This window comes from Ursus maritimus, unplaced genomic scaffold (genome assembly GCF_017311325.1).
Source record: "Ursus maritimus isolate PB19 unplaced genomic scaffold, ASM1731132v1 scaffold_5, whole genome shotgun sequence".
NCBI classification, from domain to species: Eukaryota; Metazoa; Chordata; class Mammalia; order Carnivora; family Ursidae; genus Ursus; species Ursus maritimus.
In genome coordinates this window covers 26,740,396-26,766,636 of record NW_024426663.1, presented here as the reverse complement: position 1 = coordinate 26,766,636, position 26,241 = coordinate 26,740,396, and the positions used below count along the sequence as shown (strand labels likewise).

At 42.0% G+C, this 26,241-nt stretch overlaps 1 protein-coding gene across 1 annotated transcript in view; it reads left to right on the top strand.

Moving 5' to 3' along the window:
* Positions 1-26,241, top strand: part of RASGRF2 (Ras protein specific guanine nucleotide releasing factor 2) — a 232,251-nt gene that overhangs the window by 84,160 nt on the left and 121,850 nt on the right. The window contains exons 4-9 of the mRNA XM_040622131.1: positions 2,191-2,280; positions 6,517-6,770; positions 14,596-14,675; positions 15,068-15,261; positions 20,615-20,724; positions 21,488-21,606. Coding sequence (XP_040478065.1) covers positions 2,191-2,280; positions 6,517-6,770; positions 14,596-14,675; positions 15,068-15,261; positions 20,615-20,724; positions 21,488-21,606 — 847 coding nt within the window. The remainder of the gene's footprint in view (positions 1-2,190; positions 2,281-6,516; positions 6,771-14,595; positions 14,676-15,067; positions 15,262-20,614; positions 20,725-21,487; positions 21,607-26,241) is intronic.

The following is a 26,241-nucleotide window of genomic DNA, read 5'->3' as shown; positions in this document are numbered from 1 at the left end:
TATGTAATTATCTGTAGACTGACAATCGTAGTGTGAATCTGTCATAGACTCAGTTAGACTCCCAAATGGCAACTAAGGAAGGACCAGACATGAAGTCCAGAAGACTTTACTGCTTCTATATCTAAGCAGTCTTCTCCCCTCTAGAATTTTGAAAAACACATTTGAGTTAAAGTATAAGACATTTCCTAGGGTATACTTTTTCCTGAATTTGGAATTCCTACCTCCCTCCACCTCCACCCGCCCCGAAGATGAACTTCTGAGGCCCTGCACCCCCAGATTGTGAGATCGTGCCAAGTAAGAACAGAAGATGGTCATGGTATCTGTAGCCGTGGCAGTGGGCCTGGGTCCTCCCATGCTCACAAGTGCCGCTGTCTATATACAGAAACTCGAGCGTACCTTTCCTTGCTCATTATTCCTCGCGGGAAGTGGTCAATAACTGAAGAACCGAAAAGGAATGTAGAAAACAAGATATTCCCCCTTTCTGACTAGGGGCGCATTAGCATTTTTTTTTTTTTAAGATTTTATTTATTTATTTGACAGAGAGAGACAGCCAGCGAGAGAGGGAACACAAGCAGGGGGAGTGGGAGAGGAAGAAGCAGGCTCTTAGTGGAGGAGCCTGATGTGGGGCTTGAACCCAGAACGCTGGGATCACGCCCTGAGCCGAAGGCAGTTGCTTAACCACTGCGCCACCCAGGCGCCCCGCATTAGCATTTTCTTAACTTTAAAAAAAGAAGCACAGAACAGAATGAAACCTACTACTGATTGTATCCCATTGACAGAACGATTGAGGGTCCTCAGTCTTGGTAGCTTTATTGTCACTTCTACAGTTATTGGATAACGTTTTCCTCTTTGTTCCTCACACCTTCCTCTAACACATACTCTGAATCCTGTGAGGGAGTTTTACCTCCTGCTGCCTGTGTGCTTCACCTCCAGCTCACCGAGCAAGGGGATAAGCTGATTCCACCTGGATCCGATTGCTTCGCCGGTGATAGTTGCAGAGCACGCTCACCATATCATTAGTGTTGTTAATGTCCCAGTTCAACCCTGAAGTCTGATACAGTGAAAACAACAACAGAAAACTTAAGAAACCTGCATTTTAAAAGACTATATCAGGCACTGTAATTTAAAACAAAATTATTGTGTTCTTTCTTTGCACAGTAAGCTAGAGCAGACGCTTGTCGGCTAAGTGAAAGAGGCTGGCATTTACTCCACAAGAGAAACTCAGCACCAAGCAATGTTGCCCAGTCTTTATTTGTGCACGCTTATCTGTCTTCACTGTGTTCTGTTTTAGTCTGAATATAGATTGCAGCCCCAAACTGTCAGAAGCAGGTATGTCTTGTGTGGTCAGTTGGCAGGAACAATAATTTATTTCTTACTCCTTTTATTTTCGCACATCTCTGCCAGAAAATGGCAGAAATGTGTATTTCGTATTGGTGACAAAATGTAAAGACAGGTCAGAGGAGTCAATTATGACTCTTACTTTTTCAATGTCTGCTTGTAGTAAATCTGTGTAGGTTCTTACCTTTATAAGAGCCTGCAACTGAGTGGTAGTCTAATGAATTTTATTCCTAAGTGGATTGGGCGGCCATGTGGTCTTGAATTGCCCCTCACAGGCCACATAACTGAGCTGGAGATATAAAGAGATCCCAGGTTGTTTCAGTCCTTTTTACCTTTTCACCTTTTCTTGGTTGGCTGGGATCAATCCCAAGGCTCTGAAGTTCCTTTTGCAGTTACCATTTCCCCAAGGAATTGTGTGAATCTGCTGTACTATGTGTACCTGGAAGGCTGCAGGCTGATTATGGGAAGCACGAGCTTTGGCTTGAATGTCATCGCATTTGGTGACCACAGGGCATTACGGGCATCAGGCAAGATGGCGGCATGCCACTCAGCTCCTGCGAAGGCCTTGGCCTAGTCACTGGGCCGAGTTTTGGGCTGACATTTCTCCTAACCCAGTCTCAGTTCATGCTTTGCAAAGTCACTTCTTATAAGCACTTTTGTTAGCAACATAACTTAACAAGCTTGTGGCGAGGGTCATGCTTCCCCTGCCTTAGCGTCAAAGGAAGAAAGGATGGATAAAAAACGAGTTTCCTGAGGATCTCATAAACTACCTTGTAGGTGTAACTTCCTATGAGTTAATGGCCATAAGCCAGTATTTCCCAAATCATGAAATGGACCAATTCTGTGTTCTAGATTATCGCTCTTAATAAAACCAAGGAACGAATGCGGCCTTACCAAAGCAACCAAGAAGATGAGGATCCAGACATCAAGAAGATTAAAAAGGTAGGATCTTGGGGGTTTCTGGTTTTGGGGAAGTGTGGTGATCAGTTGTCTGTCCCGTAGTGTTGTCATTGCCACCCTGTCCCTGAGCTGAGAACGACCTTGGTGTATCTGTTCTTTTTTTTTTTAAAGATTTTATTTATTTATTTGACAGAGATAGAGACAGCCAGCGAGAGAGGGAACACAAGCAGGGGGAGTGGGAGAGGAAGAAGCAGGCTCATAGCAGAGGAGCCTGATGTGGGGCTCGATCCCATAACGCCGGGATCACACCCTGAGCCGAAGGCAGACGCTTAACCGCTGTGCCACCCAGGCGCCCCTTGGTGTATCTGTTCTAATGGCTCTCAGACTTGCCCTTCGGAGTGATCCGAGTGTGGCTACTCTGGAGAAGTTTCAGCTTGAGATTTTTTTCCAGTTCTGGGAATCCCCTTTTGGACTCTGTGGGAAGGATGCCAAAACCAGACGTTAAGACAATAGTGTTCTCAAGTTGGGTTGAGTAAGTGCTGTTGAACCTCCTGAATTTGTGCTGCTTTCATATCTTAGGGGAGTTTTTTTAAAATGACATTTAAAAATATTTCTTTTAGATTTAGATTTCAGTGCTTATTTAGAAAGGATTTTTGTGAACATGTGAGAAGATTGACTAAATACATCTGCTCAGATTTCTGTTTTATTATCGCTGTTCCTTTCTTGTTTAACATCCGCATAATCAGCCGATCTTTCTACCTCACTGTCCTGTATTACTGTACAACTTTTGCAATTAACCAGACACCAATACTCACTTTCTTCTACGGTGTTTGATTTATGTCATCTCGGGTTTGGGTTCCATGATCTCAATTCTCTCGTCAATCACCTACTCAGCTTTGTTAACGTTATGTGAAAAGCTTCACAGTTAAAGAACTTAATCTTTAGATACACACCTTCAGATCTTTATTTCATCTTAATTTTCTTCTTATTCCTGCTTTCCTTGCTAAATAAGTATTCCCCTTTAACTGTAACAAAACTTTAAATATTGCTCAGTGTTTGAAGTAGAGATGTTTCTTGGAACTAAATTGCAATGTTTTCAGTTTTGAAGGAATAAAAAGTGAAATAACACCATTCCCTTTTCAGAATTAAAAATTTTTTAAATTGAGTTTGGTTTATGTTATTGTGATACAAGATTAATGCTATTGCCTTTCTTTTCTTAGTATGCAGTTGTCTGCAAACACAGATATCAGTAAAATACAATTTCCCGTTCTTTTTTTTTTTTTTTTTTTGGTAGAAACTGGTCTTTTAGTAAGTAAGTAAACCAGCTTTTGCTCAGCAGGCAATACCTGACTAAGTAATGGAAAGATTTTATGTAACACAAATTTCGATTAAGTTGATTTTTGAAAATACTTCTGTTAAATGGAAGAATAACGATAAATGCTTTTTACATTTTCTGCCTTCCTATTTCTCAATAGAAGCAATTAAAAAATTATTTTTGAACTTGTTAAGTAGGTTTTGAAATCAATTCTATTGTCCTTTATGTCCCTATCAGCCTAATGTCTGCATGGAAGGGGGTGTTTCAAATGAATTAGTTTCTCTATTCTGATCTTGCCAAATGTCAACATAATTTTTTATCTTCAGGGAACCAAAAATTGAAATTAATCATATTACACAGAAACTTCTAGAGTTCTCCAAATAATGTGCATCTAACTTCTCCCACATAATTCTATTAAAATGTGGTTAATTTTTATTGTTTGAAGCATGGCAACTGTATGAAGGCCTGCATGAAAATTGACAGTTTGATGACAACATTGGTAGGTGAATGAAAGAATTTTAAACAATGCAAAAGAAGAGTAGTTGTTTAAACACAGGATAATTTAGACCATATGGGTGCAATAGTAGGGAAAAAAATAAGATGTGTAAGAATGTGTTGAACAGATAGCAATGATAGTAAAAGGAAATTTGGAGGGCTCCTGGGTGGCTCAACTGGTTAAGCAGCTGCCTTTGGCTCAGGTCATGATCCCAGGGTCCTGGGATCGAGTTACATGGCGGGCTCTCCGCTCAGCGGGGAGTCTGCCTCTTCCCCTCACTCTCCCTCCGTGCTCTCCCTCTCTCTCTCTCAAATAAATAAAAATAAAATCTTTAGAAAATTGTTTAAAAAATAAAAGGAAATTTGGTAGTGATTTAATGCTTTCAATTATATGTGGATTTGCAACCTGCTTTTTTGCTGAATCTGCCACTTAGAAATCACACACCCTAATAAATGTCATATAATTTTTTTGTATTTAGAAAGGACTTCAGATTGTTTTGATCCATTATTTTATAGGTGAGGAAATGGAAGACCAGAGTTCAAAGTTACCCAGAAGGTTAGTGCAGAACCTTTGGGTTAAGGTATGTCTGGTTAGCACCCAGCATTTACCTAGACACTTGAAAGGTGTTCAGTAAATACTTGTTGGCTAAAACGCACAGGCCAGTACACTTTCTCAGGGTTGTCTGTTATTTTTCAAATCAAATTCAGATCAATTTGAGAGGCTATCATGTTTTCTACAGAATTGATTTTTACTTATATTTCACGTTTCTTTTCGCAAAATAATCTCCATTGCAAATCATTAACATGTGTTTTCTCCATGTGGCTGGGAGAGAATCCTTGCACTTAACACCAAGCAGGTAAAAGAATGCCAAGTCTGATTGCATCTTTACTGTATGACTTACCATGAAATTTAGTTTACTTGTGTATAAATGGAAGGGGTCAGATGAGCTGACATCTAACACTTATTTTCTAAGCTTACTAGAAAAAAACCCTCCGTAACAACAAATCAAATAACCTGATTTAAAAATGAGCAAAGGACTTGAATAGACATTTCTGCAAAGATGAAGTCATATACACATGATCTTTGGAGAATTCATATACATATGAAAAGCTGCTCAATATCACTAAACATCAGAGAAATACAAATCAAACCACAGGGCAAGGTCATCTCACACCCATTAGGATGACCACCACCAAAAAACCAGAACATAAGCGTTGATGAGGATGTTGAGAAATTGGAACCTTTATGCACTTGTGGTGGGATTGTGAAGTGGTTCAACTGCTATGGAAAGCAGTATGGTCGTTCCTCAAAAAATTAAAAATAGAACTACCACATGATGCAGCATTCCCATTTTTGGGCATATATATGAAAGAATTGAGCACAGGATCTTGAAGCGATATTTGCACTCCCATGATCACTGAAGAACTATTCACAACAGCTAAGAGGTGGAAGCAACTCCCACATCTATCAGCAGATGAATGGATAAACAAAATGTACATACAGTGGAATATTATTCAGCCTTAAACGGGGAGGAAATCCTGGCACATGGTACAGCATGGATGGACCTTGAGGACATTACATTAAGTGAAATTAACCAGTCACAAAAAGATAGATACTGTGTGATTCCACTTCTAAGAGCTATCTAAAGTGGTTAAATTAACAGAAACAGAAAGTAGAACGGTGGGTGCCAGGGGCTGAGGGAAGGGAGTAGTGGGGAGTTGTTTTACAATAGGCATAGAGTGTCAGTTTTGCAAGATGAAAAAGGTCTGGAGATCTGTTGTACAACAGTGTGAAATACTTAACGCTACTGAACTATACACTTAAAAATGGTTAGGATGGTAAATTTTAAGTTATGTGCTTTTTTACCACCATTAAAAAAATCTTAATACCTGCTTTTATATTGTTAAAGAAAAACCTTCAAGTTATTCCTTTGTTAAAAAGTTAATAACTAGGGGCGCCTGGGTGGCACAGCAGTTGGGCATCTGCCTTCGGCTCAGGGCGTGATCCCGGTGTTATGGGATCGAGCCCTGCGTCGGGCTCCTCTGCTATGAGCCTGCTTCTTCCTCTCCCACTCCCCCTGCTTGTGTTCCCTCTCTCGCTGGCTGTCTCTGTCAAATAAATAAATAAAATCTTTAAAAAAAAGTTAATAACTAAATATATAATATTATCCTATTCTGGTGTCCATACGGGCAGTCCTAAAGAGCTTAAGATATGGAAGAAACTTGTGAAGCTGAGAAAAATATTATTTTTAAATCCTCTTTTCTTCTGCTATCTGGAAAATCCTGATTATATAAATAATAATAAAGCCTATTATATAAATAACAATAAATTATTTATTTTAGTGATGGGACCATTAAAGCATTAATGAAAAAGCAGTGTTTAATATGGCGCAGGATGTGAATCCTTACTGGGAGGCTTACCAAAGACAGTCACAGCTCCCTGAGATCTTTCTGTTGTTGTACTGTAGGTTCAGAGCTTCATGAGAGGATGGTTGTGTAGAAGGAAATGGAAGACTATTGTGCAGGATTACATTTGTTCTCCTCATGCTGAAAGTATGAGGAAGAGAAACCAGATTGTGTTCACCATGGTTGAAGCCGAGTCGGAGTATGTTCACCAGCTCTACATCCTGGTCAATGGCTTCCTCCGGCCCCTGAGAATGGCGGCCAGCTCCAAGAAGCCTCCCATCAGCCATGATGATGTCAGCAGCATTTTTCTCAACAGGTTTGTCTTGGCATAAATCAAAGAGTCATGTGAAACATGCATTTCTATTTCCTAAAAGAATTTTCACGTTACTCTTAAAAGAATAGGTATCATAAATTCACCTTTACGAGTGTATGATATTGAAAATAAGAACGCTGTCATTTGTGTTACGCTATTTGTCCAAATTTACATGTCTTTATCTTGAATCATGGCATCTAGTTTTCTGTTTTTTTTTCTCTATTTGACATATGTTTTCTTGTCATTGTGTGGGCGTGTGTGTTGGGAAAGATAATCTCCTTCGTAAACTGAGGGAAATGGAGTGAGTAATGGGTCTTTACATGTAATTTTTACAGACGTACTTTAGAAAGAACAGTAACTAACAGAGGGCGTTAGAATCTGCAGCAAATTCATTTGCTCAATAAATATTTATAATGTCCTTCCTGCTGAGGATTCCTCAGTGAGCAAAGAAGAAATCCTTGCCTTCATGGAACTTAAATTTTGATGTGGGAAGAGAGACAATGAATAGTGAATAAGTGAAATATGTAGTATATTATATGGTGATGAGTGTTGTGGAAAAAATCAAGAGGGGGAGAGGAAAAGGGGAGAAAGGGTGTGTTTTATGTAAAATTTAATTATTTATTTTTGAATACATAATACATTTACATTGCTCAAAATTCAAAACAACACAAAAACATCAAATAATTCTTACTCTGTGTCTGTCCACCCCACTTCCCCCACTTTCTGTATTTAACCATTTTCATTAGTTTCTTATATCTCTAGTATTTCTTGATGTAGATCCAATCAAATATGAATATAGTGTTATTTTCCCCCTTCTTACACAAAAGACAGTGAACTTTAATATGTACTTGCCTTTTTCACTTGACAGTATGTTCTAGACATCTTCCCATATTGACGTCTAAAGAGCATTCTATTTTTTAAAAAATCACTACATTGTTTTACATTATGGGATGTGCCATAGTTTTTCTCTAGCCAGCCTTCAGAAAGGCCTCAAAGATAAGTTGATATTTGAATAAAGACTTGAAGTTGATGGGGAAGCAAGCCATTTGGCTATCTGGGAGAAGAGCAACACAGACAGAGGAGACAGCATGTGCAAAGGGCGTGAGGCTGGGGCAGACCTGGCTTGCTTGTTTGAGGAACTAAGGTCCATGTGGATGAAAAGAGGTAACAATAGGACACTGTAAAGATGTTTGCTTTTACTGTAAATAAGATAGGCGGATACTGGTAGCATTTTGAGGAGAGAAGTACCATCATGTAACTTATGTTTTACAATCTCACTCTGGTTTCTCTGTTGAGAATAGAGCACAGGAAAATCAGTTTGGTGGCTATTTCAATAAACCAGATGAGAGATGATTGTAGCAGGTGGCTATTGCAATAATATAGGCAAAAGATGATTGTAATGGAGGTAGTGATAAAGTGGGTATATTTTTAAATAGAGCCACTGTGATTTCCTGATGAGTTTGATGTGGGGTTTTGAAGGAAAGTCCAAAGTTTTTGGGTTGAACAACAGAAGAATAGAGTAACTACTCACTAAATGGAGAACACTGAGGTATAAACAGGTTTAGGGGGAAAGATTAAGAATTTTAGTCACAGACTTCTCAAGCATGAGATGCTATTAGCCATCCAGATGGAGAAATCGGTGGAACAGGAATTGGATATTAGTCTGGAGTTCAGGGAAGGAGTTTGGGCTGGAGATATAAATTTGGGGGTTCAATAGCATATGAATTGTATTTAAAGCTGTTGGTCTACATGAGATTACCAAGGGAGTAAGCACAGATGAATGAGAGAAGAGGAACAAGGACTGAGCCCTGGGATATTCCAACGTTTAGAGATGAAGAAGATGAAGAGGAACCCACAGAAGAGAGTGAAGAGGATCAGTTAGGGTTGTAGGATGAAAACCAGTAGAATAGGTTGTCCTGGAAACCAGAGCAAGAGAGAATGAGCTATGTCAAAAAGGTCAAATAAAATGATAACTGAGAACTGAGCATGGGTTTAACACAGAGCTTACTGGTAACTTTGATGAGGGGCAAAGCCTCATTGAAGGGGACTTAGGAGAGAATGAGGGAAGGGTAGTAATTGGAGAGAGTTGGTATCGAAAACTCAGTGTTGCTATAGAGAGGAGCCAATAAAGAAGATGCTACCCGGAGGTAAATTTAAAAGTATAAAAAAGTGTGTGTGTTTTAAGATGCAATAAAAATTACACTGATAACAAGGGGAAAATGATGTAGGAGAGAGGGGGAAATTGCTGGAGCAATAAGCTTGCATAGACAAAAGTGGATAAGAACATGATGTTCAAATCGAGTTGGAAGCATAGAGAGGAAAAGAATAGTACCTTGACACGTATGTCATTAGGAAGCAAGGACGTGTGGTGACAGTGCTGATAGAAGGAAAGTGTTGGGGTTAGGTAAGAGAGGAAAGGTATAAAATAATATAGTATAATTGCTAGGCGGCTGGAAGAGCCTATATTACTCTATTAGGCTGGTGGGCATGACTTTGCAGTGAGACTAGTCAGGATGGTTGTGGTTTTTTTTAGCCACTTTCAGCTGCATGGGTGCAAGTGCAGAGTAGTTGGATGGTTGGCTTTTTTGCTGTTGTGTGAGGCTAATATGATGAAATCAGAAATGAATAGTAGAGGCAAGGAAGAGATTATAACAATGAGCCAGGCAATGTAAACTGTGCGGAGAGGGAAATGATGGTGTGAGGGGGCGGTGGTCAGTGATAAGATGACAGGATCATGGATTAAGGTCCTGGTGAGTGAAAGGATTTTTGGAGTCAGAATTCTAAAGGAAGTGAATTGAAAGATAAGGAGGTGGTCAGAGAATAGTTTGCTTGAAACTGAGATAGGGAAGGGATGCAGTTACTGACAATGACAAGGTTTAAAGTATAATCAGGGGAGTGTTGATTGAGGTCAGTGGAGGGTAAGATCCCTAGAGGAGAGGGGTTCAAAGCCCCTAGAGGCCAGGATATGGAACTGCTGTTTTTTTTGTGCATATTAGAGTTGCCCAGAATTATGACAGGAGTAGTGTTGGAGAAAGGACTGCCAACGAGCTGGGAGCTTGGAGCTCAGAACTCAAGGCGCTAAAAGAGTAGCTGGGAAGTTCTGCTCCAAGTTGGTGATGTAGGAAGACCCTAAACTCACCACCTCCGTGGAGCACAACAGATTACACCCACCTATTAATAGAACAGTTCCTCCTGAAGAAGAACGGAGGGCTTGACTGAACAGTTTCTGCATAACCAAAGACAGAGAGAGGGGCAAGAGAACAGCAAGAGAGAGGGAGACATGGTAACAAAGGGCATCGACCCTTGATGCTACAAACAGCAGTGGGACTAGAGAGTACTGAGGGGCCAGGAGCAGATTCCTCTGTCCTTGGGCACAGAGTAAAAGCCACAGTTTAAAAGAGCAACTGGCATATAAAAAAAGAGACAACGCTAGAACTTTGCCAAGTGGCAGAAGAGCTGCCTAGGTGCTCTCCAAGTCAGAGGGACTGGGGCACAACACACTTTGTGTTCCCACCCCACTTTTTTGTTTATTTGTTTTTATAAAAACCTGGAAAAGTAACATATTAGTTTTGTTAGTTAACATGTTCCCCACATCTGTATGTTTGTCTGTATACTCCTTTAAGGAAGTAACTTCAGTGTCCATCAGTAGACCGATGGGTAAGGAAAAAGTGGGGGGTATGTACACACACGCACACACACACACACACACACACACACACACACACACACTGGAATATTACACAGCTATAAAAAGGGGCGAGATTGTGCTCTGTGAGACAACATGGATGGGGAGAGTGTTTTACTAAGTGAAATAAGTCAGACTAAGAAAGACAAATACCATGTGGTTCCACTCAAAAGTGGGATCTAAAATTAAATAAATAAATAAACAAAAAGTGGCATCAGACCCATAAATACAGAGAACAAACTGATGGTTGCCAGAGAAGCGGTGGGTAAGGGGATGGGCAAAATGGGTGAAGGGGAGAGGGAGATACAGGCATCCAGTTATGGGATGAGTAAGCCATGGGAATAAAAAGAGCATACGAAGTACAGTCAATTGCATTGTAATAGTGATATAACAGGAGAGATGGTAGTTATGCTTGTGGTGAGCATAGTATAATGCATAAACTTGTCAAATTACTAATTGTACACCTGAAAGTACTATAATATTGTGTATCAACCGTAGTCAAAAAAAATTTTTTAAGAAAAAGAACAAAAATTATTGCAATGTATTTTATTTTGTATTTTAAAGAATTAGGCTTTTTTGCATTTATCTTATTTTTCTTTTCTTTTATTATTGAAGTATAGTTGACAGACAGTGTTATATTAGTTTCAGATGTACAATGTAATGATTCAACAATTCTATACATTACTCAGTGCTCAAGAGGGTAGGTGTCCTCTCAATTCCCTTTATTTTATCCATCCCCCAGCCTGCATTTACTTTAAGTTATTGGCAATTCTGAAGTAAAGGTTGTTTTCCCTGGGTTTTTATAAAGTGAAAACCCATACTGTAAGGAAGATTTTTAGGGACTAAATCATAGATCATAATTGAAATGCATTTAAATATTTAAAAAGGCATGGCTGGGGGTCTATAGATGACTGCAGAAAGAGTGGTTGATGGACAGTAACTTGGTTTTTTAAACTATTTATTTGTTTATTTGAGAGGGGAGGGGCAGAGGGAGAGGGAGAAATAGAATGTCTAGCAGACTCTATGCCGAGTGCAGAGCACGTCTTGGGGCTGATCTCAATGCCCTGAGATCACGACCTGAGCTGAAACCAGGAGTCAGACACTTAACTGACTGAGCCACCAGGTGCCCCTGGATGGTAACTTGTTAACAGAGGGTTAGAAGCTTCTCTGTGGTGAGGTGGGAGGGAGATCTCCCCACATGAGGGGGCAATGGTCGCTCTCAAGTGTGTGGGACATTGCAAGGGACCTAAGGGGGGGCTCCTCAGGCTGCGAGGCTCGCATGTGGGCGATGCTTCAGTCACCCAAGCATGTCATTCCAACAGCTCTGAGGACAGTGGGCGGGATGGTAAACTGCACTCTGGTGATGGCGGCAGAGCCCGCAGCGCGTGGCTCTTAGGTCTCCTGTGGGGAGTTGTTACTGTTGGATTGCCTGATCTGCAGTGTGGAAGGCCAGGTTGGTCATATTGTTTAATTCGGAGTCGGGATGTGCCGTGCCTCTTGGAAGGCCAGGCTGTAAGCTCTTCACACAGTTAGACAGTTAGCAGTTGTTGACTATACCTAGTCCCTAATGGAGATTTGAAGAGGTTTGTTTTTATTTTTTTATTTTATTTATTTTTAAGATATGTGTTTCTATTTTTTTTTTTTTTCTTTTCTTAAAAGAAGTTTTTATTTTAATTCCAGTTAACATACTGAGGGGGTATGTTTTTACAGCTGAGGCTTATAGGGTGTTTGTTGTCATTGCTGTTGTTTAACTGGATTCCTTACCTTGCCTTTAAGTGGGAGGTACAGTTATGGCAGGTCAATTTTTTTGAATTTCTTTTTTTTTTTTAAAGATTTTATTTATTTATTTGACAGAGACAGCCAGCGACAGAGGGAACACAAGCAGGGGGAGTGGGAGAGGAAGAAGCAGGCTCCTAGGGGAGGAGCCCGATGTGGGACTCGATCCCAGAACACCGGGATCACACCCTGAGCCGAAGGCAGACGCTTAACGACTGAGCCACCCAGGCGCCCCTCTTTTTTTTTTTTTTTTTTTTTTTAAGATTTTTTAATTTATTTATGAGAGAGAGAGTGAGCAAGCAGGGGGAGGCAGAGGGTGAGGGACAAGCAGACTCTGTGAGCTCCGACCCCCAACAAGGGGCTCTATCTCACGACCGTGAGATCATGATCTGAGCTGAAACCAAGAGTCTGATGTTCAACCAACTGAGCCACCCCCCGCCCCGATTTTTTTGAGTTTCACGAGTCTATATTTAAAAAGAATCACCTCCCTATCTACGTTCAGGATTGTTTCATCTGTTTTCTAACCATCCAGGTATCAAAATATGAAAGTAGATAAATCAGTTATATACATTTAAATCAGTTATATACATTTAAAAAGAGAAGCCTCTGTGGGAGCGGAGGGAGTTCACTGCTTACAGAAGTCTTTGGAGGAGCTAGAGGAGTAATGTCAGGGAGCTGCCGCTGGAGCTTTGAGTTCAAGGGCACAGCACTGCAGACATGCTTCAGTGGTTAGCAAAATACAGCCACCACTGTTGCTCCCGTGTCTGCCTCTCAGGTCCGGGAAGCTGTTGCCTAGAAACCAGAACGCTGAAGCCGGGTGCTGGAATGGCCCCTCGCTCACGCACATCTCCATGACTGATTTTCAGCTACAGGAAAATCACCCTACTCCTGCCTTCCCTGTCTTCTCAAGTGCATCGGTCGGTGCACCTGGTGGCACGGAACTTACATCCAGAACCGCATTTACAAGGGAGGCTGGGGAGCGTAGCTTTAGCTTTCCATCTTGTCCACCTAGAAGGAGGCTGGGACGGAGGTTGAAAGACTAATAGACTATATCCACCAAACTAGCTTTGGTTGAAATCCTTGAAGAACAAACACTGCTTAGTTAACATTTCTATAAAAGAAAAATAAATCAAGCAGTGTGTAGTTTGTTTCAGGGCCCACTTGGAAAAAGTTAAGGATTTCCCATTGACGTTTCTCGTAGTGGAGTTTGACTTCAACAAACCGACTGTCTCCCTTACATGAACGATTCTGTATCTGATCGTGCGGATGTGTTAGTTCAGAAAAGGCTGTAGGGGGCGCCTGGGTGGCACAGCGGTGAAGCGTCTGCCTTCGGCTCAGGGCGTGATCCCGGCGTTCTGGGATCGAGCCCCACATCAGGCTCCTCCGCTATGAGCCTGCTTCTTCCTTTCCCACTCCCCCTGCTTGTGTTCCCTGTCTCACTGGCTGTCTCTCTCTCTGTCAAATAAATAAATAAAATCTTAAAAAAAAAAAAAAAAAGGCTGTAGAGGTTCATGCCAGTGGGTTAATTGTAATGAGGAGAAAGCAGAAGTTGCTTTGGTAATTACTCTTCTTGAACCTTTTAGAAATATGGATCTCTAACAATGCATGGTTCTTCGTTTAGTCTTTCCATGTAAGCTTTGTCCATTTCAGAGAATTCTTTCACATTTCCGCTTGGGAGTCTTAGGAGTAGTTACGGTAGAGTTCTGCCAAAACTTCGCGATGGATTTTCCCCCCGTCTTCTGTCAAAACTCATTTTAATGAAAGAGAGAGTCCTTTCCCTGAGTTATCATCTAGAATTAAATCTAAGAGAAGAAGGATCATAACTAATTTTTTGATTATCAGTTGAAGTGCTACATTCTAGCAGTAGAAAGATGTTTCTATTATAAATTGATAGAGTTATATGACAGTGATTTGGTGCTTACTGTCTTCCAGTATTTGAAGCTTAGCTCAAAATTTTCTTTGAATTTTTAAGATTGTCTGGAAGGGGGACGCCCGGTTGGCTCAGTTGGTTAAGCATCTGCCTTCCGCTCAGGTCATGATCCCAGGGACCTGGGATTGAGTCCCGCATTGGGCTCCTTGCTCAGTGGGGAGCCTACTTCTCCCTCTGCTGCTCCCCTTGCTTGTGCTCTCTCTCTCTCTGACGAATAGATAAATAAAATCTGTACAAAAAAAAAAAAGATTGTCTTAAAGGCACGTTGCTTTATGAGGGCTAGTGCAATCCATATTATTATTGGGTAAACAGTTTGGAGGCCCTGGGAGGCATATCTATCATGACCTTATTAAAGCTTTAAGGACTCAGTGGGCTTCTTTAACAAAATAGACACTTTACAATGACTGGATTATATTATTTTTCCATTTCTTAAATAGCGAAACGATCATGTTTCTTCATGAAATATTTCACCAAGGACTGAAAGCAAGGATAGCAAACTGGCCTACTCTAATTTTAGGTAAGTGCATGGTTTAGAGATAAAAGATTTTTTCTTAATATGACTATAGTTAAAGTAAAATAACTTCAACATCATTCAGCCTACGCTGTCCGAATTTCCCTGTTGACCTGTGAGCTTCCTTAGGTACTGGGCATGTGTTTCTTTGCCCTTTCAGCCCTTTCTTACCCCTGGCCTGTCCTGGTGCATGTGGGGCTAGAGTTGCGCCCTGCCCCCGGGTGCATTCTACCAGATCAGTCATGCAGGTATCTGAGCTGGGAGGCCCCACGCACGTGTGACCCCGGTGCTGGGAGCTGCTCTCGGCCAGTCCCGTGGAGGGAACAGAGTCTCTCCTCACCCTTTCGATACTTTACCAAGCACAAAGAGAAACTGCCATGTTTACTTCTTTTTTCCAGCTGATTTGTTTGATATTTTGCTCCCCATGTTGAACATTTATCAAGAATTTGTGCGTAATCACCAGTACAGCCTCCAAGTGCTTGCCAATTGTAAGCAAAACAGAGATTTTGACAAACTCTTAAAACAGTATGAAGCCAACCCTGCCTGTGAGGGGAGGATGCTGGAAACGTTCCTGACCTATCCAATGTTCCAGGTAAGTCATCTGGGATGCATTTCAGAAGTCACTTACAGTCTGGCCGTGCTGATACGGAGGGGGACCGGAGCAAGGTGTGTAAGGATGCCCTGTGGGGAATTACGGCACACGTGCAGTCATCTGTCGTCTTGAGCTTGACCCTGAGATAAACAAATATATGCCACACATTTTCTGTCTGTGTAGTATAGGGAAGAAAAGCAGGCATCTTTTTTTTTTTTTTCTTTGAACCAGGCATTTTTGGAGCAATTAAATCAGGAAGGATTTTTTTGCAAAGTAGCACAATTTTCTCTTTACAGAAAGATTCCACACAGACTTCTTCCATGGAGTCTCCTCCTCCAGCATGTTTAAAAATATTATCAGGTTTACAGAAATAGGATGCTGTGCAAAAGTTCCAGTCTCTGCTGGCTGCATAAAAGGCTTCTGCGGGGTGGAGAGACTGCTGGGAAAGTCTTTGTTTTCCTGCCCATCCTCCCGCCCCGTTAAATTGCCCATGTAGCTCATCTTGAGTTTGTCTGGAGCTCTGGGAGCAAAAGGAGGATGGGCCCGGTCACAGAAGCTGTGGAGGCTCTGGGGGCCCTGGCTGGACCTGGGGACCCTTGGCTCCTAGTCGGGTTGCTGCTTTGAGGCTGGGGCTTGTCCTTACATTTACTTTCTGGCACTAGAGCACCCCGAGGGATCAAGCACCCTTGTGTTCCTGCCTCTATCTAGGGCTTTACCGTTAAGAGTCCTTGAGTGAGGGCTGTGGAGGCCAAAATGTAAATCGAGTCTCCTATTCTTTTGAGAAGTGTCGATTCTGTTCTTTTGGACAAGCATTGACTGTTCTCATTGTGGAATTTACGGGGCTTCTGGCCAGGCCTCCAGATTGTCATGTGGTAAACCCATTCTCCTCATTATGTGCTAGGGCTTCTGCGGAGAGCTTCGCCCCCCTGAACCAGCATCACTGACCCCGGCCGATCGTTTTGTAGCCTCAGAAAGAAATGTTGCTCTGGTTCATAATTGTTTGTCCTAAAGTTTGTCAACCCTGCTTGAAATCCTGGAAGTCACCATAGAGGTTTAGTAGGATTTTCAAAAACCAAAAGGATGCATTTGAAACAACTTAAATACAGTGAAACTTTATAATGTTCTTGTGTTCTTTCATGAAGCTGAGTTGTTTGAACTTTGCCTCTCTGAGGAAATATTTTGCAAGAAAAACTTCAAAGCAAAAAAAAAAGTTTGCTTTTTTTTTTAACCTTATAAAAATTGTAATTTAAGCTCTTATTTATAGTGAAACAAACTTTATATAGTGCAATGTTCTGAAATTCTGTTTGAACCTTTGGCAGTTACCTCTGGGTTATGATTAAATACATGAAATTGTGTTTTTTCAGCAACTTCTCCTGAGGTGAATATTCAAAGATAGAGTTGTGAAAGGCACATGGAACATTCAGGGAGGTACCCAGCTCCCTTTCTGGCAGCCCATTGATGTCTTCCCGAGGCCTATTTAATTTCCCCTTGGTGTCATTCTCTTAGTGTTTTATTTTATTTTAAGATTTTATTTACTTATTTGAGAGAGAGAGAGAGCGTGCGCAGGAGCAGGATAGAGGGGCAGAGGGAGAGGGAGAAGCCGACTCCCACTTAGCAGGGAGCCTGACTTGGGACTCAATCCCAGGACCCTGGGATAATGACCTGAGCTGAGGCAGATGCTTAACCAACTGAACCCCCCAGGTGCCCCTCACTCAATGTTTTAAAGTGACACAACTGCGTTAGGGGAGGTGTCCAAACACAATAGAATGTAGGACCTTGGAAAGCCCTTTGGACCATCTTACAAATGCTGAGATACTCTCCTACCACCTGCCCTCCTTTGCTGTGGATTTTAAGCCCAATAAGAATGGCTTCGCTCTTTGATGGACTCCAAAGAATTCCCATAATGTCGGGAAAGAACCACTGGACTGAGACTCTTTAGGAGACCTGGATGTCTTGCTCACTCTTCATTTGTATCTTTAAGGAAAATAATTGAACCAATCTAAATCTCAGTTTCTTACTCTGAAAACTGAGGCACCTGAGCTCTAGTCATCTCCCAGAGCTCTAGCTCTCTGACTCTGGAATCCTAGGGGGGCTACACCGGTTCTAAAAGTTTGGGTTGGGTAACTACGTGGCTGTGCAAGGAGCCTGGTGTTTGTTCAGGAACCCTTACCCCAAGGCTGCGGTGGACCCAAACCCTAGAATTTAGTTGAAGGGTCAGACGTTGAGGTTCTCTGGCTTCTTCCAGACCAAAGGCACTGGTTATGAGAACCGCTCTTCCGGGAGAAACCTCAAACTTGAAGAATTTAGCCAGAGTTGGTCCAAACTGCAAGAAATGTGCAAATTGAAAGAACATTGAATTGTCCCATTTATTTTATTGGCTTCCCTATAACTATTTTGAACAGACCAGGAGGGGAAACCATCAGAATTTGCTACCGAAGAGCCTCCTTCTCCTTGGGTGTCTCTCCTCTGTCTTGTTCATTTGGTGTCTCTTCTTCCCGCCTTCTCCGTAGGAATGACCATATGGAACACTTGGGGGGAAATTGCCCCATCTAGAACCTTGAAGGTTTTTTCTTACTAGGTTCATCTGTCCTTCTTGTTCCCTTTGGGCTCTTTCACAAATGAGGGGAAATAGTCAAGGGAGCGTTGGCTTCCTCGGAGGATGTAACCGTTGCTGCTTCCCCCGTCTGTCTGTGTAGGCAGTGGTACCGCGGCACCCACACCTTGCTCTGGTGGAGGCCAGACCTTGGGACGGGGCGGAAGCACTACACTTCTTCTGCTATAAGGCAGCATTAGAAGAGGTGACCCTGGTTCATGCCACCAAGGGACCTCTGGCCATACTTTCTCTTGAGTCTAGACATGGGGGCAGAGGTTGGTGTGGGCACAGAGAGGCAATTGCCGGCCTTTAGCCTGTGTGTATGTAGAAGAGAAAGGTGTGATATTCTACCTTTTTCTGGGCTCTTTATCAAGTCCGTTGCTGCTGTTAACACCCTGTGTTGAGCTATGGAAACATGGAGGAATGGTAGAATTTCGATGATAGGTCAATTTATCCTTAATTGAACTATCAGACCAATAAGTCCAAGTGTTGCCAAGAAAAACTTTGTTATGGAAAATAATGTAGTCATTAATATAATTTTTAATTAGCAAAGACAGTGGCTTGACGGGTACTGTTTAAATTGGCTTCAGCTGCTCATAAGCGCATAGGTAAGCCAATCATGCGATCTGCCCCTGACAAGAACAGTGCTGCGAGATGTTCTCCAGAAAGTAGCCACTTGGAGCTCCAGCCACCTCTTCGCTGTAATTGGAGAGCAAGCTAATTAATGTCTATAAAGTGACAAGGATTGTTCCATAACTGAAAGGAGAACTAAGATTCATCTGGACAGCACTTACTGTAATTCTTGGTTTGGGGGGGAACAGATTTATAATCAGCTCTTGGCCTTACAGATGAGCTCTTTGGAGAGCCATCCACTTCTCTGCAGAACGTCCTTTCCCGGCTTCTTGGCAGCTTCAGGCTCGTTTTTTGCTCCAGCAGCAAGTAGAAAGGGCCAGTCTCTGAATTTCAAATCCATCTACTTGAATCTTAGCCAAGGAGCTCTCTAAAATAGACTTAATTAATGGGGGAAGATCGTGAAGCTATTGACTAAACTTAGTTTTGTGGGTTTTCAGTGCATGCATTCTAAGTGTCAGGCTCTCCCACTCCTACCTCCTTTGTTATGAAAAATTTAGTGCATTAGCTGTTGATTGCCTTGATTTTCTTGCAGGACTGCTGACTTAGAGGCAACTGTTATCCTTCATGGCACTGGGCGGAAGGGATATGTGAAAGTGTACGTATCCCGGGGGCCTTTTCCAGGAGAGGTTTTATGGGATGGAGAGACAGAAAGTGTCCTCCACATGTCTTACAGAGGGAGCGGTCTCCCTCCTCTAAGGAGTCTGTCTGAACTTCCAAAACCTTAATACGATGACATTCCCTAGGACGCGGTCCCAGAGTGTCAGCTGCAGATCCGTGTCTGTGCTGATGGCACTGCCCTTTGTGCTCATGCATACACATGGGCCTGCAGTAAACAACAGTAAATAACCCCACGAAGGCCACCACCTGCACGAGAGCAAAAGCAGATCCGTGGATGGAGCTGCCGACACCTCGGGACAGGAGGGAAGGAGCTCGCCCAGCACCCTGGAGGCTGTTTTACTTTCTTCATTTTCACAAGTCTTTTCAAGGGCCCAGTGAGGTGCCAGGCCCCACAGAAGGGACCCAGTGGGCTCGTGCACCAGTTAGAGCCATGATCGTGGCTGGCTGTGGCATTTACTGTGAGACCGCTTCACGCTTTGTTTCCTCCTTAGCTCTGTAAAATGGGGAAATAACCCTTACGTTGCTCTGGAGCTTTGGGTGTACACGCCAACCTCGAGCTCCGATCTGACCCATAGCGGCAGTATTACGGTTCCTGTTGTTCATGCGTGTTGTTGTTAAAATTAAGCCCACTGCCCCAGCTTTCTTAAAAATTTTAGTTTGTAAGCCAGTAAAAAATGAATATGTAGGATCCCTATAACTTGAGTTAAATCTCTACTGTATTCTATTAAAAATCTTCATAGGGCTGGTGGAGTTTCTGCTTTTGATAGAATTCAGGTAGTTTATCCATAAACAAAAGTATAAGTAAATAATGTAATTAAACAACACTTTTTACTGCTAGAAGGATGAGTTAAGGTGAAGTAGGATGAGAATTTAATAAAGGTGAATATATCTTCCCCTAAGTTTTAATTCTTAGAACATTGCAGTAGGATTATGAATTAAAAAAAAAATTGTGGGGATGCCTGGTTGGCTCAATCGGCTAAGCATCTGACTTTGGCTTAGGTCATGATCTCAGGGTCCTGGGATCGAGCCCTGTGTGGGGCTCCCGGCTCAGCAGGGAGTCCGCTTGTCCCTCTCTCTCTTTCTGTCCCTCCCCCTCGCTCATGTTCTCTCTCCTTCTCAAAAAAAAAAAAAAAAAAAAAAAAAAAAAAAAAAAAACATTTTTGAACAAATATATCTAAAATACAGGCTCATGTGACTTGATAATCACTGTGTGTTTCCCTATGAACCAATTTTCAAATCTTATGATTAGGAAATATAAGATTATATTAAAAAACCTAAAGAAACCACTCTTTCTTTGGAACATAATATTTTATTACTCTTGTGTTGTTGGTGAATGTGTGTGTGTGTGTGTGTGTGTGTGTGTGTGTATGTGTGTGTAAGTTTGAAGCATAGTTCATTTCACAGCTGTGAAAGTAGAGACGAGCTTCTCAGACATGATGGCAGCATAGTAGAGAACGTCCGGGTTACTCATGCTGACCTCTTGCTCATGCCGGCCTTCACTGCATTCAGATCCCCAGGTATATCATCACACTTCATGAACTCCTAGCTCACACACCCCATGAGCACGTGGAAAGGAAAAGTCTGGAGTTTGCTAAATCGAAACTAGAGGAACTATCCAGGTATGTGGAGAACTGATAATAAAGGCTTGGTTCGAGAAAGCAGTGAGTTAGTCTCTGTGGAAACCTAATATATTTATGTCCAGGGAGCAAGAAGCAAGACACAGTGCAGCTTCTCAGATTCGCCTTAACGTGAAATGCTAGCTCTTCAGGGGGTGCTGAATCAGCTTACACATTAATTTTAACCACGAAAAAAAAATATGTTTTTATAGCTTGTGAATTTATATAATTGAGATTATAGGTATATTTGGGTTTAAGTTAGAAAATGTTAACATTTCTTTTAGCATAATAGGAAAATGATTTTTCGTTGTATCTTTGTGTTCATATTTGGCAAGAAGCTAAAGAAAGTGTATTTTGGATTTTTCCGTGACTTTTCACTGTTTCAGGGAATTATTTACATCTGTGATCCTTCAGCTTATATGGAATAAATGGTATAAAGGTCTCTGATTTGCTCCACCTCTAAGATATGGCATTCTAATTTCAATGAAGGGAGCTGTTCATAAAATAATATGTTGCTTTCCTGTTGCATTTATAAGCAGTATCCCCAGGGTACTTGAGTCGCTGACCCACTTGTCATTTAGAATCGTTATATACATTGGCTTCGGTTTGAGTCATGGCCGGTTGAAGCCTGGAGGTCTGCTCTCCCCACAGCCTCAGTTATACTGATCCAAGTTCAAAACTGAGCATCCCAGATAGAGCTCTTTGCACACCGGCTAGTATATAGAAAATCCGTCTCCCTGAGATCTGTCCGTGCTGTGTCTGACAGGATAATGCACGATGAAGTGAGTGACACTGAAAACATAAGGAAGAACCTTGCCATAGAAAGAATGATCGTAGAGGGCTGTGATATCTTGCTGGACACCAGCCAGACTTTCATCCGCCAAGGTAAGTCCTTGTTCGGCGGACCCACGGTCTTAGCGATCTCTGCGACTGTCACAGTATCACTGGCAGATCCCGGAAGGCATTTTGGAGCAGGCTTGATGTAGCTGTGCGATTGATACCGTTCATGCAGGACATCCCCATGGCCTTGACCAAGGCTGTGGTTGAGGCCCACCTTTGTGCTGTTTCTTTTCAGGGGCCATGAAAAACAGCAACACAATAATAGTAAAGCACGAGTGGGACAGTAAGTTACATTCTGACTGGACTGTCCTCCTCAGCGGACCAGACGTTCTCTACAGCTCCAAGGAGGACAGATCGGTCTGGCCGATGGGCGTGGCAGAGCCAGGTGGCGACGATACGCAGGCCCAGGCCCAAGAGAAACTTGCATTACTCAAAGCCCTTTCACATAGCGGTGGGGACAATGTCCGCAGTGAAAACAGCTGTCTCTTGTTCCCCTTCTTCATCAGCACTTCTGGATCAGCCCCACATGACATGATTTGATTCTGTTGGCAGCTCCAGTTGCCCAGTGAAATGTCTCTTGACCCCCGCCGGGCTTTGGCAATGGTGAAATGTGTCTTGTTGGTGGCATGTGTGCTTTGCAAGCATCTCCTAGTGTATGGAGCTTTTGGAGTGTTGAACCTGGAGAAGCAGCCGCCTCACAGCGCGTCTCCCTCCAGGGCTCTAAACCTCAGCCACAGCCCTTGCTCGGTGCTCAGGTGCTCTGAGGGGAGGGAGCATGCCCCACGGAGCTGATTTGAGACGACGCATTGCCCACATTTATAGTTTTGAACTTGGCGAGCAGTGGCACGAACTAGGATTAACCTTTAAGGTAGTGCCTGTTCCTACTGTGCCGATATCACTTGAAGATATTTGCATTTCCGTTGCCTACCAAAATGTGCTGCTTAACATTTTTTTTTTTTACCTCATCCAACAAGACATTGTTTGAGCTGTGAACATAAATTTTTGCACAGAATACTTAAAAAATGTAACACGTGCTGTTCTATTTTCCATTATTTATTTACAGAGAGAGAAGTTACACATATGTTAAAGTTTGGAAGTATATTTTAGGAAATGATAACTTCTCCCATTTTTGGCTTTTGATACTGATTTCCCTTTAAATATAGTGGTAAACGACACCAGGCCTTCCTAATCCCCCTCTCTTCCTCCGCACAGACTGTGTCCCCACATGGCTTCTTACCTTCCTGGCCCTTGCCTGGCTCTGTGCCTTCCCGTGCGCCGTCCCCAGCCTGGGGACGGGGGCTGCCCTCATCCATCCCTTCTGTGCCTGCGGAAGTTTGGCTTGTCCTCCCGGGCTCAGGTCAGACACCTCTGGGGAGCCTTTTACAATTTTCTCCTCATCTTTCTCTCCCCTTCCCAACAGTTAGAATGAATTTTCCTTCCTCCTGGTTTCGAGGCCCCTCACTGCTCGTGCGTGTGTTCCGTCCTCTTGTTTATTACAGGTCCACGTTGGCACGCCAGTCGCTCCCAGCCATTGTAACTCTGAAGGGCCGTGTTTATGAGTCCTCTCCTGCCTTATATGCTGCTTTCCATTATAGATACCTGAAAGACGGTCATTGGAGTAAATTGAATTGCTTGTTGAATTGCAATTTTGGTTGTTAGATATCTTGTTTTGTATTTTTCTTGTGTTTGGGGTTCATGGAAAAAATACTAATTGACTAGAGCTATATAATACGTGAGAATGCAAACAAATGTTTCTGTAACTAGTATTCTATTTCTGAAAGATCTTTTGATTGACAAGTATTATGATGCATAAACATTTATTTCTACAAACTTAGACTGCTCTTATCTAAGTTTGAAAAAACATCTCTAATGAAAAATACTGGAAGGCCGAGTATATTGAATATGTCGTTTTTTTTTTCAATGCACCTGGAGGGAAAGCACTCATGAGCCGCTTCTCTCTTTGATTCCTGTCCAGATGTTATTGATTGCCTGTTTGTGCCACATGTTTAAAGCACTACTGTCACCTATTAATATAGCCGATGTTATTATTGTACTGATGTTGATATACTGATTTGTCTTTACAGTATTTTTCTGTATTGTTTGGCTGGTTAGTGTCTTTAGGAATTATTCAATAAAGTTGGTTTTAAAAAATCAGACCTGAATCCGAAAGTAGAAAAGAATCCAGTGACATATAATTTGGGAAGTTTACATCGTTTTGCTTGGGTTGCTCCTATTATCACTTCTAAATACCCTTAACAGATTTTAAAACCCAGTGAGGTAGGCTTCTTATTCTTTTAAACCTGAAGGATTCTATTTTCTTTGAAATGGACTACAAATTAGCTCTAATTGTCCACTAGTATTTATGTTACTTTTAGGGATGGTATGAGGTATGTTTCAGTGTGTGTGTGTGTGTGTGTGTGTGTGTGCATATGCACAAATATATGTGTGGTTTCAATCATAAATGAATTGTTATTCTGAGGACTAGAAAAAAGAAGCCATCCAGGTCATCCAAAAGTTCTCCTTGAAACAGGGGCATCAGCTAATCTCGTATGTCAACCTGTGGGAATTTAGTGATTGAAATAACAGAAGCTTTACTGTAAATTGTTTCTAATTATTAAACAGTTGATGAGCAGAATGCAAAGGACTGTATCATATGGCGGTCTGATAATGTCATTCATTTTCTAAAATCTACTCAAAGTTTGTGGAACCAAAGTGTAAGAGTCCGAGGCAATAATAGGAAGACAGTATAGCCATGTCACTGGAGGTCAACTCCTGCCTCCTCTTCCTTGTTGTAGGATACTGGGCAATTTACTTAAACTTCCTTTGCCTCAGTTTGCTCTCCTTACATTGGAGTTAATAGTACCCAACTTTGAGGGATATGGTGAAGATTACATGAACTAGTAATGCCCACAAGAGCATCTAGTCTAGTGCCTGTGAGAGTATGATGTAAATTTAAAAACTAAGATCTAAATTTTAGAATGAGTTTCTATTTTTCAAAAACATGAAATATATATGGATATTTAGTAGACGATAAGGCACTCTGAGTTGACATTTTGCACAAAACCCATTATGCAGAGTCAACGTCTTGTGGAAATGTGAATTAGGATCATTAAGTGAAGGTGACCGAATTCAGAGCTAAATGCATTTCGAATGAGACCTGGACGTCTGTGGTACCTTAATCGTTCCCAGACTGGAAATCATGTCCTTTCAGTGTAGCAGTGTTCTTTGGAATTGTAACATGGCATCTGGAAATAAGTGTACCTTCTCAAATACCTAACCAAATAACCTGGAAATTGCTCTTTGTTGCTTCTCACTACTCAGTGGAATGAAGAATAAGGGCATTAGCCAGTCTTGAAAGCCACTCTTTCAGAATTTAGTGATTGAATTAACAGAAGTTTTGTTGTAAATTGACCCCAATTATTAGGTTGACCGACGATAGAGATGCAATGGACTGTGTTGCAGCAATGTTCTGATATGGAGGAATTACTGATTTAATACTAAATATTCCTTTAATTTGTATTAGAGAGGAGTCTCCAAGTCTTATGTTGTGTTGAAACACCAGGTCAAACATAAAATGAAATGTGAAAACAAATCCTCCTAACATGTTTTTTCAAATATGATTATTTTATAAACCAAACAATAGTGTTGAAATTGCTCACTTTTAATTCTGATGTATAGACTTCTGTATATACCTAATATACATAGTGACATGAACAGTTACGGATCAAACAGATTAGTGTATTGTTGCCAAGGAAACATTTATTTTTTTTCCCTGAAAGGTGAATTTTACAGTATTACTAATATCTGAGCTAACGGTATATTCTGTAATTTCTGTTTTACAAAATCACTAAATGCTAGAAGTGCTTAATAACACATGATATTGAGTCTTCATGAACTTGGTGATAACCTTTCTGAAAATGACTCCTAGACCCGTTTATCCACCAGGATGTTTGTCTGAAGCGCCAGTCTTTCATTCTGCCCTAACTGATCTCACGACCACCCATGGCAAAGCTAGAATGTACTGTCTTCTCCCATCCGATCCCTTCCCAGGGGTCAGTTTTAATGTTGCTGAATCCGCTGCTATCTCCTGGCATTGCCGCTCACTCCGGTGTGACCTTAAGAGAGCTACTTAGGTCCTCGGGCCTCAATTTCCCTTCTGTGAACTGAGGGGTGAGCCAGGTCCTCCGAAGGAGCTCCTTTGGGTTTGATTCCACCCTTGAGCCTCATGAGTACAATCGTTCTGTTACTTGCTCATTTCTTCCATAGGCATTCTGCCTTCTGCTCTCCCCACCCCTCCTTTACTCTTCAAATTTAATTACTTGCTGCCTGTGCTCTCTGACAGCTTGCTCCCACCTGCCTCACCTCCTCCTTTCCCTTTCCTCTTGCCCCTTCTCTTCAGTGGAGTCAAGCCTTCTCCTGCCCCTTGTTCCCCAGTCCCACACCCTCCCCCAGGACTCCTTCCATGCTATTCTTTGCCCCCACCCTCCAATAGTTGCCTACTTTGCCTCTGTGAGGCAGCCCCACCTAAACACTCACCTGACTAGATGGAATCTGGACATGGAGGCTTGGAACCCCCTTGCCCCCATGCACTTCTTTAGTTCTCTGTTAAAAAGTAGATGCTATTTGGAACATTCATATGCTAATGTGAACATTTTGTGACCCACAGTCATAGTTTTGCCA